This window comes from Pipistrellus kuhlii, unplaced genomic scaffold (genome assembly GCF_014108245.1).
Source record: "Pipistrellus kuhlii isolate mPipKuh1 unplaced genomic scaffold, mPipKuh1.p scaffold_m20_p_9, whole genome shotgun sequence".
In the NCBI taxonomy this organism is placed as follows: domain Eukaryota; kingdom Metazoa; phylum Chordata; class Mammalia; order Chiroptera; family Vespertilionidae; genus Pipistrellus; species Pipistrellus kuhlii.
Genome location: NW_023425595.1, coordinates 30,671,286 through 30,684,125, shown reverse-complemented (window position 1 = coordinate 30,684,125; position 12,840 = coordinate 30,671,286). Strand labels below are relative to the sequence as shown.

General features: G+C 40.1%; 1 protein-coding gene across 1 annotated transcript; it reads left to right on the top strand.

The window, feature by feature from the left end:
- The first annotated feature begins 7,612 nt into the window (after positions 1-7,612).
- Positions 7,613-8,620, top strand: LOC118713488 (olfactory receptor 52B6). Its single transcript, XM_036428115.2, has one exon. The coding sequence runs from the start codon at positions 7,640-7,642 to the stop codon at positions 8,618-8,620; it is 981 nt and encodes a 326-aa protein (XP_036284008.1). The 5' UTR covers positions 7,613-7,639.
- The last annotated feature ends 4,220 nt before the right edge of the window (positions 8,621-12,840 follow it).

Sequence of the window (12,840 nt, the reverse complement as noted above, 5' to 3'; positions counted from 1 at the left end):
TACTATGTTGCCTAGCTTTGTGAGTGAGCACTTGCAGATCTCTGAGCTCCTTACATGAAACTGACTTTCTCTCATTTCAACAAGTCAGAGTTGGATTTTCTTGGGGGGAAAATTATATTGAGCACACAACACCAATCCCATTTATTCCAACAATATGAAAGAAAAAATTAACATTTTAAAGTAAAAACACACAAAAAGCCATTTTAAAAATTAAAGTAATATAACAATGGATTGAAAACATTGGAAAACTAAACTGCTATAGTCAAGAGGAGCCTACATAAACATGACAACTAAAAGTAAAGAGATTTCTTGAGTGTACTCTGGAATAGCAAAAGGACATTTGGTAGTGACCATGGTTGAACAATGAATATACTGAAAGTTATTTCATAAAGGAAATCTTTTCTCAATTAACAAACAAACCTACAAATTAAGTAAGGTCTGGATCAGTAAGGAGAGTCATTCTCATTTTAGAGGAACCTGAAACTGATTGATATTATTTCCTATCATCTGAATACTAGTCTTTAGTTTCTTGGTTTCTGCTCTGGTTCTAGAAGTCTAGTTTCCATCTTATTTCTCAACCCAAATTCACCAAAGCATTACCATTACTATTTATCTTTATTTTATTTGTAAAGTCCTTTCACATTCATTGTCTCAGTTGGCTCTCATTAACACACACACACACACACACAATTTGTTTAGTCCCGATTGCAGTGTGACGTCTATAAAGTATCCCAACCAATACCAGGAAGAATTATTCTTCTTGTGTCTGGATTCCTACAGCACTCTGTACCCACTGTTGTATTATAATTACTGGTTATAATAAGGGGACATTGACCTGAAGTTCTAACCCAAAGAACAGATAAATCCAGGCTTGTCAAATTTTTTAACATATAAGACAAGGGTGATAATTCTCATACATCCTTTCTGTTAGGATGACATATAAATATGATAGATTTTAGGAGCAGTGCAAGGATAAAGAGAAAGTGACGAAGAAGAAGAAGAAAAGAAGAAGAAGAAGAAGAAGAGAAGAAGAAGAAGAAGAAGAAGAAGAAGAAGAGAAGGGGAAGGGGAAGGGGAAGGGGAAGGGGAAGGGAAGAAGAGAAGGGGGGAGGGGGAGGGGGGGGGGGGGGGGGAGGGGGAGGAAGGGAGGGGAAAGAGGAGGAGAGGAGGGGTGAAGGAAGGAGAAGGAAGAGAAAGAAGGAGAGGAGAGGAAAGGCGGAAAGGAAATGGAAAGGAGGAGGAGAAGGCGAGAGGGAGAACAGGAGAAGACGAACAACTTAGGAAGAACTGGGAGAACACAGCACTACTACTACTGCTATTACTACTACTAGGAGTTTAAAAATAAAATCTAGACAGGTGATAAGTGAAAAAAAAGCCTGAAAGAAAAATGCTATAGGAAGGACAATGGCAAGAAAGAGAAGGTTTGAATGTATGGTGGGTAATATTGAAATGGGAAATGCAAAAGCAAGTTCAATGAAAACTTTTAGGCTAAGAGCCTCTGAGTAGGTGCTGACCATCCTTCCTTAGATGCTCAGTGTGTAACAATAGATCTCTTCCATCTGGCTCTATGCCAGAGCATATCCCTATGTGCCTTAGATTCCCATTTGAACAAAGGCATATTTGCCCAAGTGGTGAAGGAGGAATTTGTAGCTGAGGGAAGGAAAGATAAAAAGAGGGAGGGGTGTCTCTGTTCCCAAAGGATGGGAGGGAATAAACACCATATTAAACAAGACCTGAGATTCAATTCTATATATTAAGGAAGTTGTTTATGAAATATTGAACTGAAACACTGTGAGTCTGAGAAGGTGGCATTGAGGAGGTAAGTCTAGCTTAGGATGGAGAGGCTATTATAAATGTGGAGAAATGAATAGGAAATAAATACCAGATGCATATAACAATGTTTAAGAATAATCTAGGTTGTCTGGTTTTAACTGTTTTTCTAGAGAGTGGGATTGGGAGAAGGGCAGTTTAGAGGATTACTTTCCTGATGAGAATTGGGAGATTAATGAGTAGGTGATATTTGGCTCCTGCGAGGATGTAAGAATCATAAATGACACAGAGGTTTTATCCTCAGACACTGATGAACAACAGAAAGAACAGTTATTTTACTGCATTTGGGGACAACTTATAAGGACAAGGTTTCTAGATGGTATTGTCAGGTCCATGATTGAAAGACAGATGGGAAAATGAATTCACTGGACTAGAAGGGATAGTTTTTCTGGTAATTTTCCCAAAGATGATAGAAGCATGAACCGGTGGATAAGGGAATTGGGCATATGAATGGGAGGTCTGAAAAGGGGGCTGCTAGAGAGACAACTGTAAGTGGAGCTCTTCGAATTGTTGTCTTGAGTGGGAGTGTGGAGACTTACATAGGTGCCTAATTGGAGTAAAAACAGAAATCACATGATAAATGGTAGGGAGATACTGTGAACAAAGGCTGCCTTGAAGGGGGATAATTTAGAAGAACTGAAATCAGAAGAGAAAAGTTTATGCAGGTGCTGAGGTGACTTACAAAGGTGAGAATGTGCAGTGGAGCAAGTTGAGCACGATGAGTGATGCTGTGGGAAGAGTGAGCACAACAAATGGCACAGACTACAGCTGACATGAGAATGTTGTTATAAACCTGTGATTTTTATATGAGTATGTGTCCTTGACAGTATGACCTTTACTTGGCTGAGTGGGTTGGGACTTCCCTATTCTATGATTTTTTAAAACATTCACTACATAGCATCTCTAATCCATACACTAGTGAACAAGACACAGTGCTGACCCTTAAGGAGCTCATCATATATTGGGGCTGGAATAGTTCCGTGTGGTAAATGCTAGACAGAGAAATAGATAGCTGCAGGGCAATGTAGGCATAATCTAATCTTGGGAAATGAGGAAAGTCTTCCTGAGTGAAAAATATAAACTGGCTACTTTAAAGGGAAAGATGAAGATAAAGGAAGTGGATTGTATAAAAGATCATAGCCCTACCTGATTTGGCACAGTGGATAGAACATCGGCCTACAGACTGAAAGGTCCCGGGTTCGATTCTGGTCAAGGACACATGCTTGGGTTGCAGACTCGATCCCCAGTAGGGAATATGTGGGAGGCAGTCAATTAATGATTCTCTCTCATCATTAATATTTCTATATATCTCTCTCTCCCTCTTTCTTCCTTTCTGAAACCAATATAGACTTTAAAAAAAAAAAAATAAATAAATAAATAAATCACAGAAAAAGAAGAGCAAATTCAGAGACATGCATTTGTCCATTATTGGTAGAAAAGCAGAGAAGGTGTGTACTTAATCCATTAGACCACATGTGTCAAACACAAGGCCCACGGGCCAAATCCGTCCCGCCAGGCCTTGCAATGTGGCCCGCACCACGCTGTCATCACTGCACTCCGCTGCGTTTCCATCACAATGACAGTTTATGACTGTTCAGTAAACCATTCGGCCCGCAATTTAGGCTGGATTTTAGATTTTGGCCCCTTCTCTGATTGAGTTCGACACCCCTACATTAGACAATGGGAAATTATTCTCTATTGTCAAGAAAGTAGCATGATCTGAATTAGCTTTTTTTTTTTATAATATATTTTATTGATTTTTTTACAGAGAGGAAGGGAGAGAGATAGAGAGTTAGAAACGTCGATGAGAGAGAAACATCGACCAGCTGCCTCCTGCTCATCCCCCACCGGAGATGTGCCTGCAACCAATGTACATGCCCTTGACCGGAATCGAACCTGGGACCTTTCAGTCCGCAGACCGATGCTCTACCACTGAGCCAAATCAGCTTCGGCAGAATTAGCTTTTAAAAATATAATTTATACAGAGTGGGGCAAAAGTAGGTTTGCAGTTGTGAGTATGTGAAACATAGAATTTATGCTTGTATTGTTGTTTATTAATTATTGTATTAATTTCCATACTAATAACTGTAAACCTACTTTTGTCCCACTCTGTATGTGGAGACTGGTTTGGAGTCTAGAAGGACTCCAGGTGAGGAAGTCAGTTGGGAGGTCTTTCAGTAAGTGGACCTGAAGCTTAAAAAGCAGTATAGGTGGCAAATATAAATTTGCAAAATATTAGTACATGCAGGCTACATAAAGCCAAAGTAGGTGGAAAGATCTAGCCAGGGAGAGTGAAGAGTGAGGGGAACCTAGAAATAGGAAGCCCCTTGGTGAGTATCCAGCAGGGACAGAGGAGCCCTTAATGAGGACTGGAAAGGAAGGTCAGGGACAAGGGAAGAACTATAGAGCTGAGTAGAAAAATCAAAGCCAAATCTAGAGTTTCATGAAAGGCGTGATTCTGAAGGAAAGAAGAGAGACAGACAGGAAGTAGTGAGACAGGTTAGCAGAATAAAATATTTTTATTTTTGCTATTAATTTTTGTTTGCTTTTAAGGTTAAAAATGTTTCAATGTTCACAAATAATAAAGCTAAAGATCTAAGAAATTAAGACAAACTGGGGATAAAGAAGAGGGGAGATAATTGATGGAACAAAGTCCTTGAAGAGGTGGAAAAGAAAAAGAACTCAGAGAACAGGTGGGGAAATTATTCTTGAAGATATACATACATACAAACTTATGCACATATACATGCATATATAAACATATACATCACAGCAACTGAGGATATGTGTGTGTGTGTACCTAAAGAACATTAAGCTAAGTGAAATAAGCCAGTCAAAGAATTAAAAATACCATATGATTTCTCTTATATATGAAACCTAATGAACAAAATGAATTAAGCAAAATATAGATTGATTCATAAATAGAGAGCAGGCTTACAGCTGTGTTTGTGGGGCAGTGGGAGCTGGGGGGCAGAAGAACTGAGCTAAATAAATAAATAAGTAAATAAGAAAGAAAGAAGAAAAAAAAAACTCTTGGACACATAGTGCAGTGATTGCCTGGGAAGGGAAATTAAGGGGAGTAGAGGAGAGTTTAGGGAGGATAAATGGTGATGAACAGAGACTTGACCTGGGGTAGTAAACACACAATACACTATACAGATGGTGTGTTGTAGAATTGTGCACCTTAAACTTGTATAATTTTGTTAACCAGCGTCACTCACTCCAAAAATTTTAATAAAAAAATAAAAATAAGCCGAAACCGGTTTGGCTAAGCGGTAGAGCGTCAGTCTGCGGACTGAAAGGTCCCAGGTTCGATTCTGGCCAAGGGCATGTACATTGGTTGTGGGCACATCCCCAGTAGGGGATGTGCAGTAGGCAGCTGGTCGATGTTTCTCTCTCATTGATGTTTCTGGCTCTCTATCTCTCTCCCTTCCTCTCTATAAGAAAATCAATAAAATATATTAAAAAAAAAGAAAAAATAAACTGTACTTGGCTAAGTACAATAAAATCTAAATCCATTTAAAAAAATAAAAATAAAAAAAATAAAAATAAAAATAATTTAAGACTGCAAAAGAGAAAGGTAATTATGTGAAATGATTGATGTGTTAATTAACTTGATTGTGGTAATAATGTCAAAATGTATTCATATATTAAGCTATATTTACACTTTGTATAGATATAATTGTATTTATTACTTATGCCGCAACAAAGCTAAAAATTTCAAATTAAGTAAAAAACTAACTATAAATTTATTTTTTAGAAAGTTAATAGTTTAACAATCTATTGGGTCTTCCCATTTGTGTACATGGTATATATCTCCATTTGTTTACATTAAAAAAATCTTTTCCAGCAATATTCTGTATTCTCAGTGTAGAGGCTTTGCAAATTTGAGCTAAATTTATTTTTAAGTATGTTATATTTTTAACGTACATTTCATATGCTTCTATGTTTGTATTGCACTACAAACTTTAAAATGTATTGTACAGTTATTTGCTGCTAGTGTAGAAATATACAATTGGCTTATTTTATCTTTACACTCTATAAATAAAAAATAAATAAATAGCCTCAGGGAGCTTTCTTGTTCCTAGGTAGAGGAAAACATAACTATAACAAGGGAGACATTGAAAGGCAGAAGAGACATTAATACTAGTTTCTCTGAGAATGGAGGAAATGAGAGGAGGATGGGTACTGAGATAAGATAAATTTACAAGAGAGGAGTAATATGAGCAGTTGTCTCCTGATAGTCTTGAAGTCTCCATTATGTAGGCAGAAAATTCAGTTGAAAGGGAGGAATGATCATTTGGGCATTGGTAAATGTATATATTCACTGTGAGAGTAATTCAATAGAAAGGAGGAAGAGTCAATGGGCTAAGATGTAGTTGACTCTATTTAGATGGTTGTATCATTTCTTCCACATTCTAAGTGATGAGGAAAACACTGGTTAGATTTAATTGAAGCCTGAACATTTTCATAGAGAATGATGCAGAAATCAATTAGAGCTGAGACATTATTGGTGTGGGGGCCTGATGTGGAGGGAGCCAAACATGGCAGGGATCTCCCTTTTCCGTGTCCAGCACAGAAACAGAGATGAAGGAACAGGTTCTAAGTGGAGGCGGCCAGGTATTGAGAAATAATAGAAGACACAGAAATAGATTTAAAGCTGGGGTCTTGATGGGATGCCATCCTTCCTCTTTGACGGAAAGGCTGCAAGGACGACCTGACCCCTCCTAGCTCATTTATTTTATACCCCCAATACCAGGAAGTAATACCAAAATTTAGGGTCAAAGGAGTTTATTTGCATCCTTAAGTAGGCCCTAGCTTGCCTGGATTTACATATCTAGATCTGCCCCTGCCAACACCTGGGCTTGATATGAAGGCCAAACTGATTACACTTTCCACCATCTTGCAGAAATATGTATCTAAGTCTCAGCTCTGCCAGTTGCCTTGGACTCAGCTGACAATTTAAGGAAAATGTCCATGTGCCTTCCTAGTGGCACTCTATATCTGGTCCTGGCAGAAGACATGGACATGTAGATTGTAGAATAGGCTTGGAAGAAAGTAAAAAAAACTTCTTACATCAGTGGTTTGTAAACTTTAGCATGGAGACAGAATGCTGCCTCCAACCCCAAGGGTGGGAGGGTCCAAGAATTTTATGTTGGTGCTGATGCTGGTCTGGACACCACACTTTCACAAGCATCGCTCTACTACACCTTCTTTCACGTGCTAGGTGACAGCCCCACACTTCAGAGTCACAAAGGTGACTCAGGAAGCACCACACAGCTTAATAACATTTCCACAGACAAGATTTAATTTAACACACCAGTAAGATAAGCATTGTGCTCATTGAAAGGTAAAAAAAAAATATGTTACTCAGAAGATAGTGACTTGTCCAAAATCATACAGCCTGACAGAGCAGATCTCTGACATGGGACTGCCACTTGACCCTTTTGCAATTTATTACAATTTACATAAACATAGAGATTATAGAAATTTTTTTTTTCTAGTTAATCCTGCTCTTTTCAGAACCTGTGTCACTGTGCTAAGCCTGGTAATGTGTTTCCAGAAAGTCTTATAGCTATGTGGAGAGCCTGTCTATGGGCAGGGTCTGTAACTTTGCACTTTGGGTATAACTCATGTGTGACTGTCTAAAGGGAAAAATGCCTGTGTACAGAGCCCATAAGGGTTGGAGTACCTGTGAGTATGCGCAGACCTTGTGGTTGTTTGCAGGCTTTTATGTGCACTCTGCTAATGTTTACCATGTCTGAAGCTACTTCTCTCCTGCGCACAGGTGAGGGTTCTACAGAAAATCATGGCTCTCTTATCTGCGAACGGCATAGCTGCTGCAAACAACTCAGACACTCGCATGGCAGGCTGCCTCCTCATTGGCATCCCTGGGCTGGAGTATCTACACATCTGGCTCTCCATCCCCTTCTGTACCATGTATGTAGCTGCCCTGGCAAGCAACAGCATTTTAATTTGTGTTATTCTCTCCCAGCCAAGCCTGCATGAGCCCATGTACATATTTTTGTCCATGTTGGCCAGTGCTGACGTCTTGCTCTCCACTGCCACGATGCCCAAAGCACTGGCCAACTTCTGGTTAGGTTCTAGCCACATTTCCTTTGATGGCTGCCTCACCCAGATGTTCTTCATCCACTTCCTCTTTGTGGCCGACTCTGCAGTCCTGTTGGCCATGGCCTTTGACCGCTATGTTGCCATCTGCTCCCCTCTGAGGTACGCCACCATCCTCACAAGCACGGTCATTGGGAAGATCACTGCCGCCACCCTGACCCGCAGCTTCATCATCATGTTTCCATCCATCTTTCTCCTCAAGCGCCTGCACTATTGCCGGGTCAACATCATTGCACACACATTTTGTGAGCACATGGGCATTGCCCGTCTGTCCTGTTCTGATATTTCCATCAATGTCTGGTACGGGCTGGCAGCTGCTCTACTCTCCACTGGCCTGGACATCATCCTTATCGCTGTTTCCTACATCCGCATCCTCCGAGCTGTCTTTCAACTCCCTTCTCAAGATGCCCGGTCCAAGGCCCTGAGCACTTGTGGCTCCCATGTCTGTGTCATTCTACTCTTCTACATTCCTGCCCTCTTTTCTGTCTTTGCCTATAGGTTTGGTGGGAGATTCATCCCAAGCTATGTCCACATCCTTCTGGCCAATCTTTATGTGGTCATCCCACCAATGCTCAACCCTATTATTTATGGAGTGAGGACCAGGCCAATTTTGGAAGGGGCTAAACAGATGTTTTCAAACCTTGCCAAGGAATGTAACTAAGGGTTTCCAACTTGAGCTCAACTTAATCCCCTTTCTTATTTGTTTTTTCATATTTCATATCCTCATCTCTACATCTTCCAGTTATCTTGTGTCATTCTCACCCATGTCCTAATTTATTTAAATGAATGCTCTACTCAAATTCTTGGTCCCCAGATGGAAGCGGTATTGGAGGCTGAGTGAAAAAGATGAAAGGGATTTAGAAGTACCAATTGCCAGTTATTAAAATCATCACAAGAATGTAAAGTACAGCAAAGAAATATAGTCAATAGCATTGTAATAACTATGTATGGTGTCAGATGGACTGCAAAAGGGCACAGGCTGGGCTGAGGGACCATTTCCCCCCCCCCCCCCCCCCGCAGTGCACAAATGTTGTGCACTGGGCCTCTAGTAAATAAATAATGCTATGTAATATATACTTACTATCAAATATTAATCAATCACTAACAATAATGTTTATAAACATTTTTTATTAGTTTGCAAAAATGTTTCTGGCAGAATATAGAATACAAATGAGTGAATAAAATAAATGTTCTACTAAAATTCACCTTTGATTTCTTTGTTTAGAAATTTATAGAAATATCCACCTCACTTTCTTCTATTATTCAAATCCCTTCTTTTCCTCAGCATCTAAAAAAAAAAAAAAAAAAAAAAAAAAAAAAAAAACCTAACTGAGGAAAATGTAATAACTTACCTGGAATCTACCATCCAAAGCAGACTTTTCCCAGTATTCACTTGTATTTTCTCTCTAAGGACTTACCTAATCCTTGCATGCATTTTTGATTACCAGTGCAATATCTTTCTTACAGTTGGAAACCCTGATAATTCTCATGTCTAAAAATTGATAGTTCCATGAAATGATATTATTTTTATTACCAGTTACTACATATGTGCATAATCACAGATGTGTATGTACCTAAGTTCAGAGATGCTAACACACAGCAACATATGTAGGTGGACAAATCTTTTTAACAAAATGTAGATAATTGTATAGGAATAGAGCTCTCTTTTCCATCCAAATATGTTTTATATTTAAAAATTATATTCATCATTAAAGTGAAAAGTTAAAAGCCTACTTATATCTAAAGATGTTAATTTATATATTCTTTAATAAATGTTTAAAGAAATATAAGCATCTATGTAATTTATCTAAGTATAATAGATAATAGATAAATTATAATTAAATAATTTAATTATAATTTTCTCAGCTATCCCTGAAAATGCCCAAATAAATTATGGCTTTATCCTTTTAATCTACAGGTTTTTAAAAATTGAAAGAAGAGGAAAAAGCTGAAATAGTTTCTCCCCATCCCACTTGAATATTTCCAAGCCTCACAGTCCTCAATCCTCTTATTTTAAACTTCAGCCCTAGAAAAAAAATCAGAAGACTTCAGATGAAAAATGTTTGAGCTTCCTATTGATGGCCACCTTCTTTCTTTATTAATGAGGTGTTGTGTTTTTTGTTTTTGTTTTTAAGTATTTGCCTATCTATGTCCATATCAGTTATTACGTGGTATGTATGTACATATAGGGATTCCATAAAAACATGGAAAATACATACACTGTTATATTATTCAGCCATCAAAAGAGTGAAGTAGTTGTACATTATACAACAGGAATTAACCTTGAAAATGTTATGCTCAGTGAAAGAAGACGCATTGCCCAGTCTTCTGTTCTGACTTAAACCTGAACACCCTCCTCTCTGGAGGTCCCCCTTCCCCAGCCCATATTTTCAGACCAGGTCAGGCTCATCATATCTGCATCCTTGGGGCAGAAGTTTGGCCTAACTCTTAGAGTTGCTGTGCCATTGAAACCCTGTAGTCACAATGCCTGGGCTTTATAAGCTTTTCATGTATTCGTAGGACCCAAACACAAACATTTACAGACTCTCAGTTATATAAGTTAGGTTAAATGTACATGAAATATAATTCAAAAATATAATCTGTAATTTTAAATAGATACATTTTTATAAAAATTTTGCAAAAGATGCCATGAGGAGGCCAAGTGGTTATCTTGACTCACTCCGATAACTTTAGATATTTTTATTCACTTAGCTACTTGAGTTAACATATTAATATGGAATACAGGTGTATTAGCAGTGTTACTGAACACTGACATGATGTCAGAAAGCCAAAAAGTGAAGACATTTTAGGAGTCTCGTCTCTGGCCTTCAGTTCTCCAAGGCCTCAGAATTTGCCATTCTGTAAGGGAACACCTCAGGGCTTGTTGGGACGGTGGTGACCACACCCCTGAGTGCAGGACCTAAGGGCTCCGCTAGGCCGACCAGCCCTATCAGTGGCATCTCCTCCTCCCCCCGCCCCCGCCCCGCCTCTTTGCCCCTGAGTCTTTCTGCCCTGGTGGAGGTGCGAGCAGCAAATCTCTGGCCCAGATCCAGGCTCCGTGTTCCAGGTCAGTAAGCAAATCCATTTTCTGGCTGGCCACCCCTGTCCCCACTAATCCTGAGAGCTGAACTTGCCTTCCTGGTTGGGGGGCTCTTGGGTGGGGGAAGAGTGAAGGGCACCTCTGCAGTTCTGAGTTGACTTTAGTTTGGGGAAGGGAGCACAGAAGAGGGACCTTCGGAGTTGGGAGTAGACTCTAAAGATAGTGATGATTAAACCTGATTGTGGAAGCTAAAGAATGTGGAGAGGCAGCTCTGGAAAAGCTGGTGGGGAATGACAGCAAAGCATGGACTCAGAGGTCAGCGGCCCCTCCCCCACCCCTGCCTTGGCTCCGGGAGGAGCACTGTTTGCCCTCCACCCTGGAGGCTCAGACCTCGCCCTGAGGGAGTTGGGAGCTGAGCCGACCTCGCTCAGCCCGATTTGCGGGCAGGAGGGGGAGGAGGCCTGCCTGTCTCTGAAAGGGACAGGGCCACATTGTGTAGTTAGTTGTGTTGGAGTACTGGGGGAGGGGGAGATAAGAACACCGAAAGAGTGAGCGCCCTCTGTTCTTCAGTCTATTTAAAACTCCTGCTGCCAGAGCCCTCGGCCTGCAAATGAAAGGTCCTAGGTTCGATTCCAGTCAAGGGCATGTACCTTGGTTGCAGGCACATCCGGGTGGGGAGTGTGCATGAGGCAGTTGATCAATGTTTCTCTCTCATCGATGTTTCTAACTATCCATCTCCCTTCTCTCTGTAAAAAAAATCAATAAAATATGTATATATTAAAGACAAACAAAAGAAAAAAAATCCTTGGTCTGCTGTGGGGAGGCCTGACCACCTGGTGCTGCTCACACCTGGCTCCTCCTTCCCTCCCTGTACCCATCCCTGGCTCCTCATCCCTGGCTCCTCCTTCCCTCCCTGTGCCCATCCCTGGCTCCTCATCCCTGGCTCCTCCTTCCCTCCCTGTGCCCATCCCTGGCAGGTACCCCCGCGGGCTGCTCTGTGACTGGGCTGCTTCTTGATACTTCTGGCCATGAAAGGGTGACAGGGCGGTGACGGAGATGAGTCCCTTCCCTGAGGGAGTTCATGACTTAGATAATCGTATCTTTCTTTTTCATCCTCACTGCTGAGGAGCTCCGGGACTTTTAACCAGTCATTCCATCCAGACAGCAATGTGTGTTTCAGAGCGTGGGCAATGGGCGCTGCAGCCTGTTCCATGCCTGCCTCAGACACTTATATGCTGGCTGTGTGCCTCCCACTTGTTACTGAGCTTCATTTCTCACATCTACAAAATGAACAGTGTAATATTCACATCCTAGAGTTTTGGTGAGGCTTAAGTGAGGCAGAAGTTTAAATACGCCAAATGGAATTACTATTACTGTTACTCAAAACAATTGAGTTATTATTGACAAATGCAATGCCTACCTTTAAAAGAAATGCACACAACTTTTGAAGTAGTGTAGGGAATAAAATATGGTAAAGTGCACTATGATAAAGAAAACATGTTTACTGACATCTAAACAAGTTAAAAAACAACAGTTATGAATTATAAGTGGAGTTTCACAGATGCAGGAAAAATCAAACAAAAATTTTATAAATTATTCTAAAAAAAACACACCTCAGTTAATGGTTGATCTCAGAAAGATGGAAACCTGTGCAGGACTATATTTTAAGAATTTGCAAAGCTAAGAAAAAGTTTTTGAAATGCAAGGGATAGTGATTCTTTTAAAGTGAAGTTTTAAAAATATGTATTTGAAGCTGATTATGTTCCAATTCAAATACTTGTAGAGTGCCACTTGTTAGATAATCAATCCCAGATAACAGATCAGAGTGGAATATAATTCTA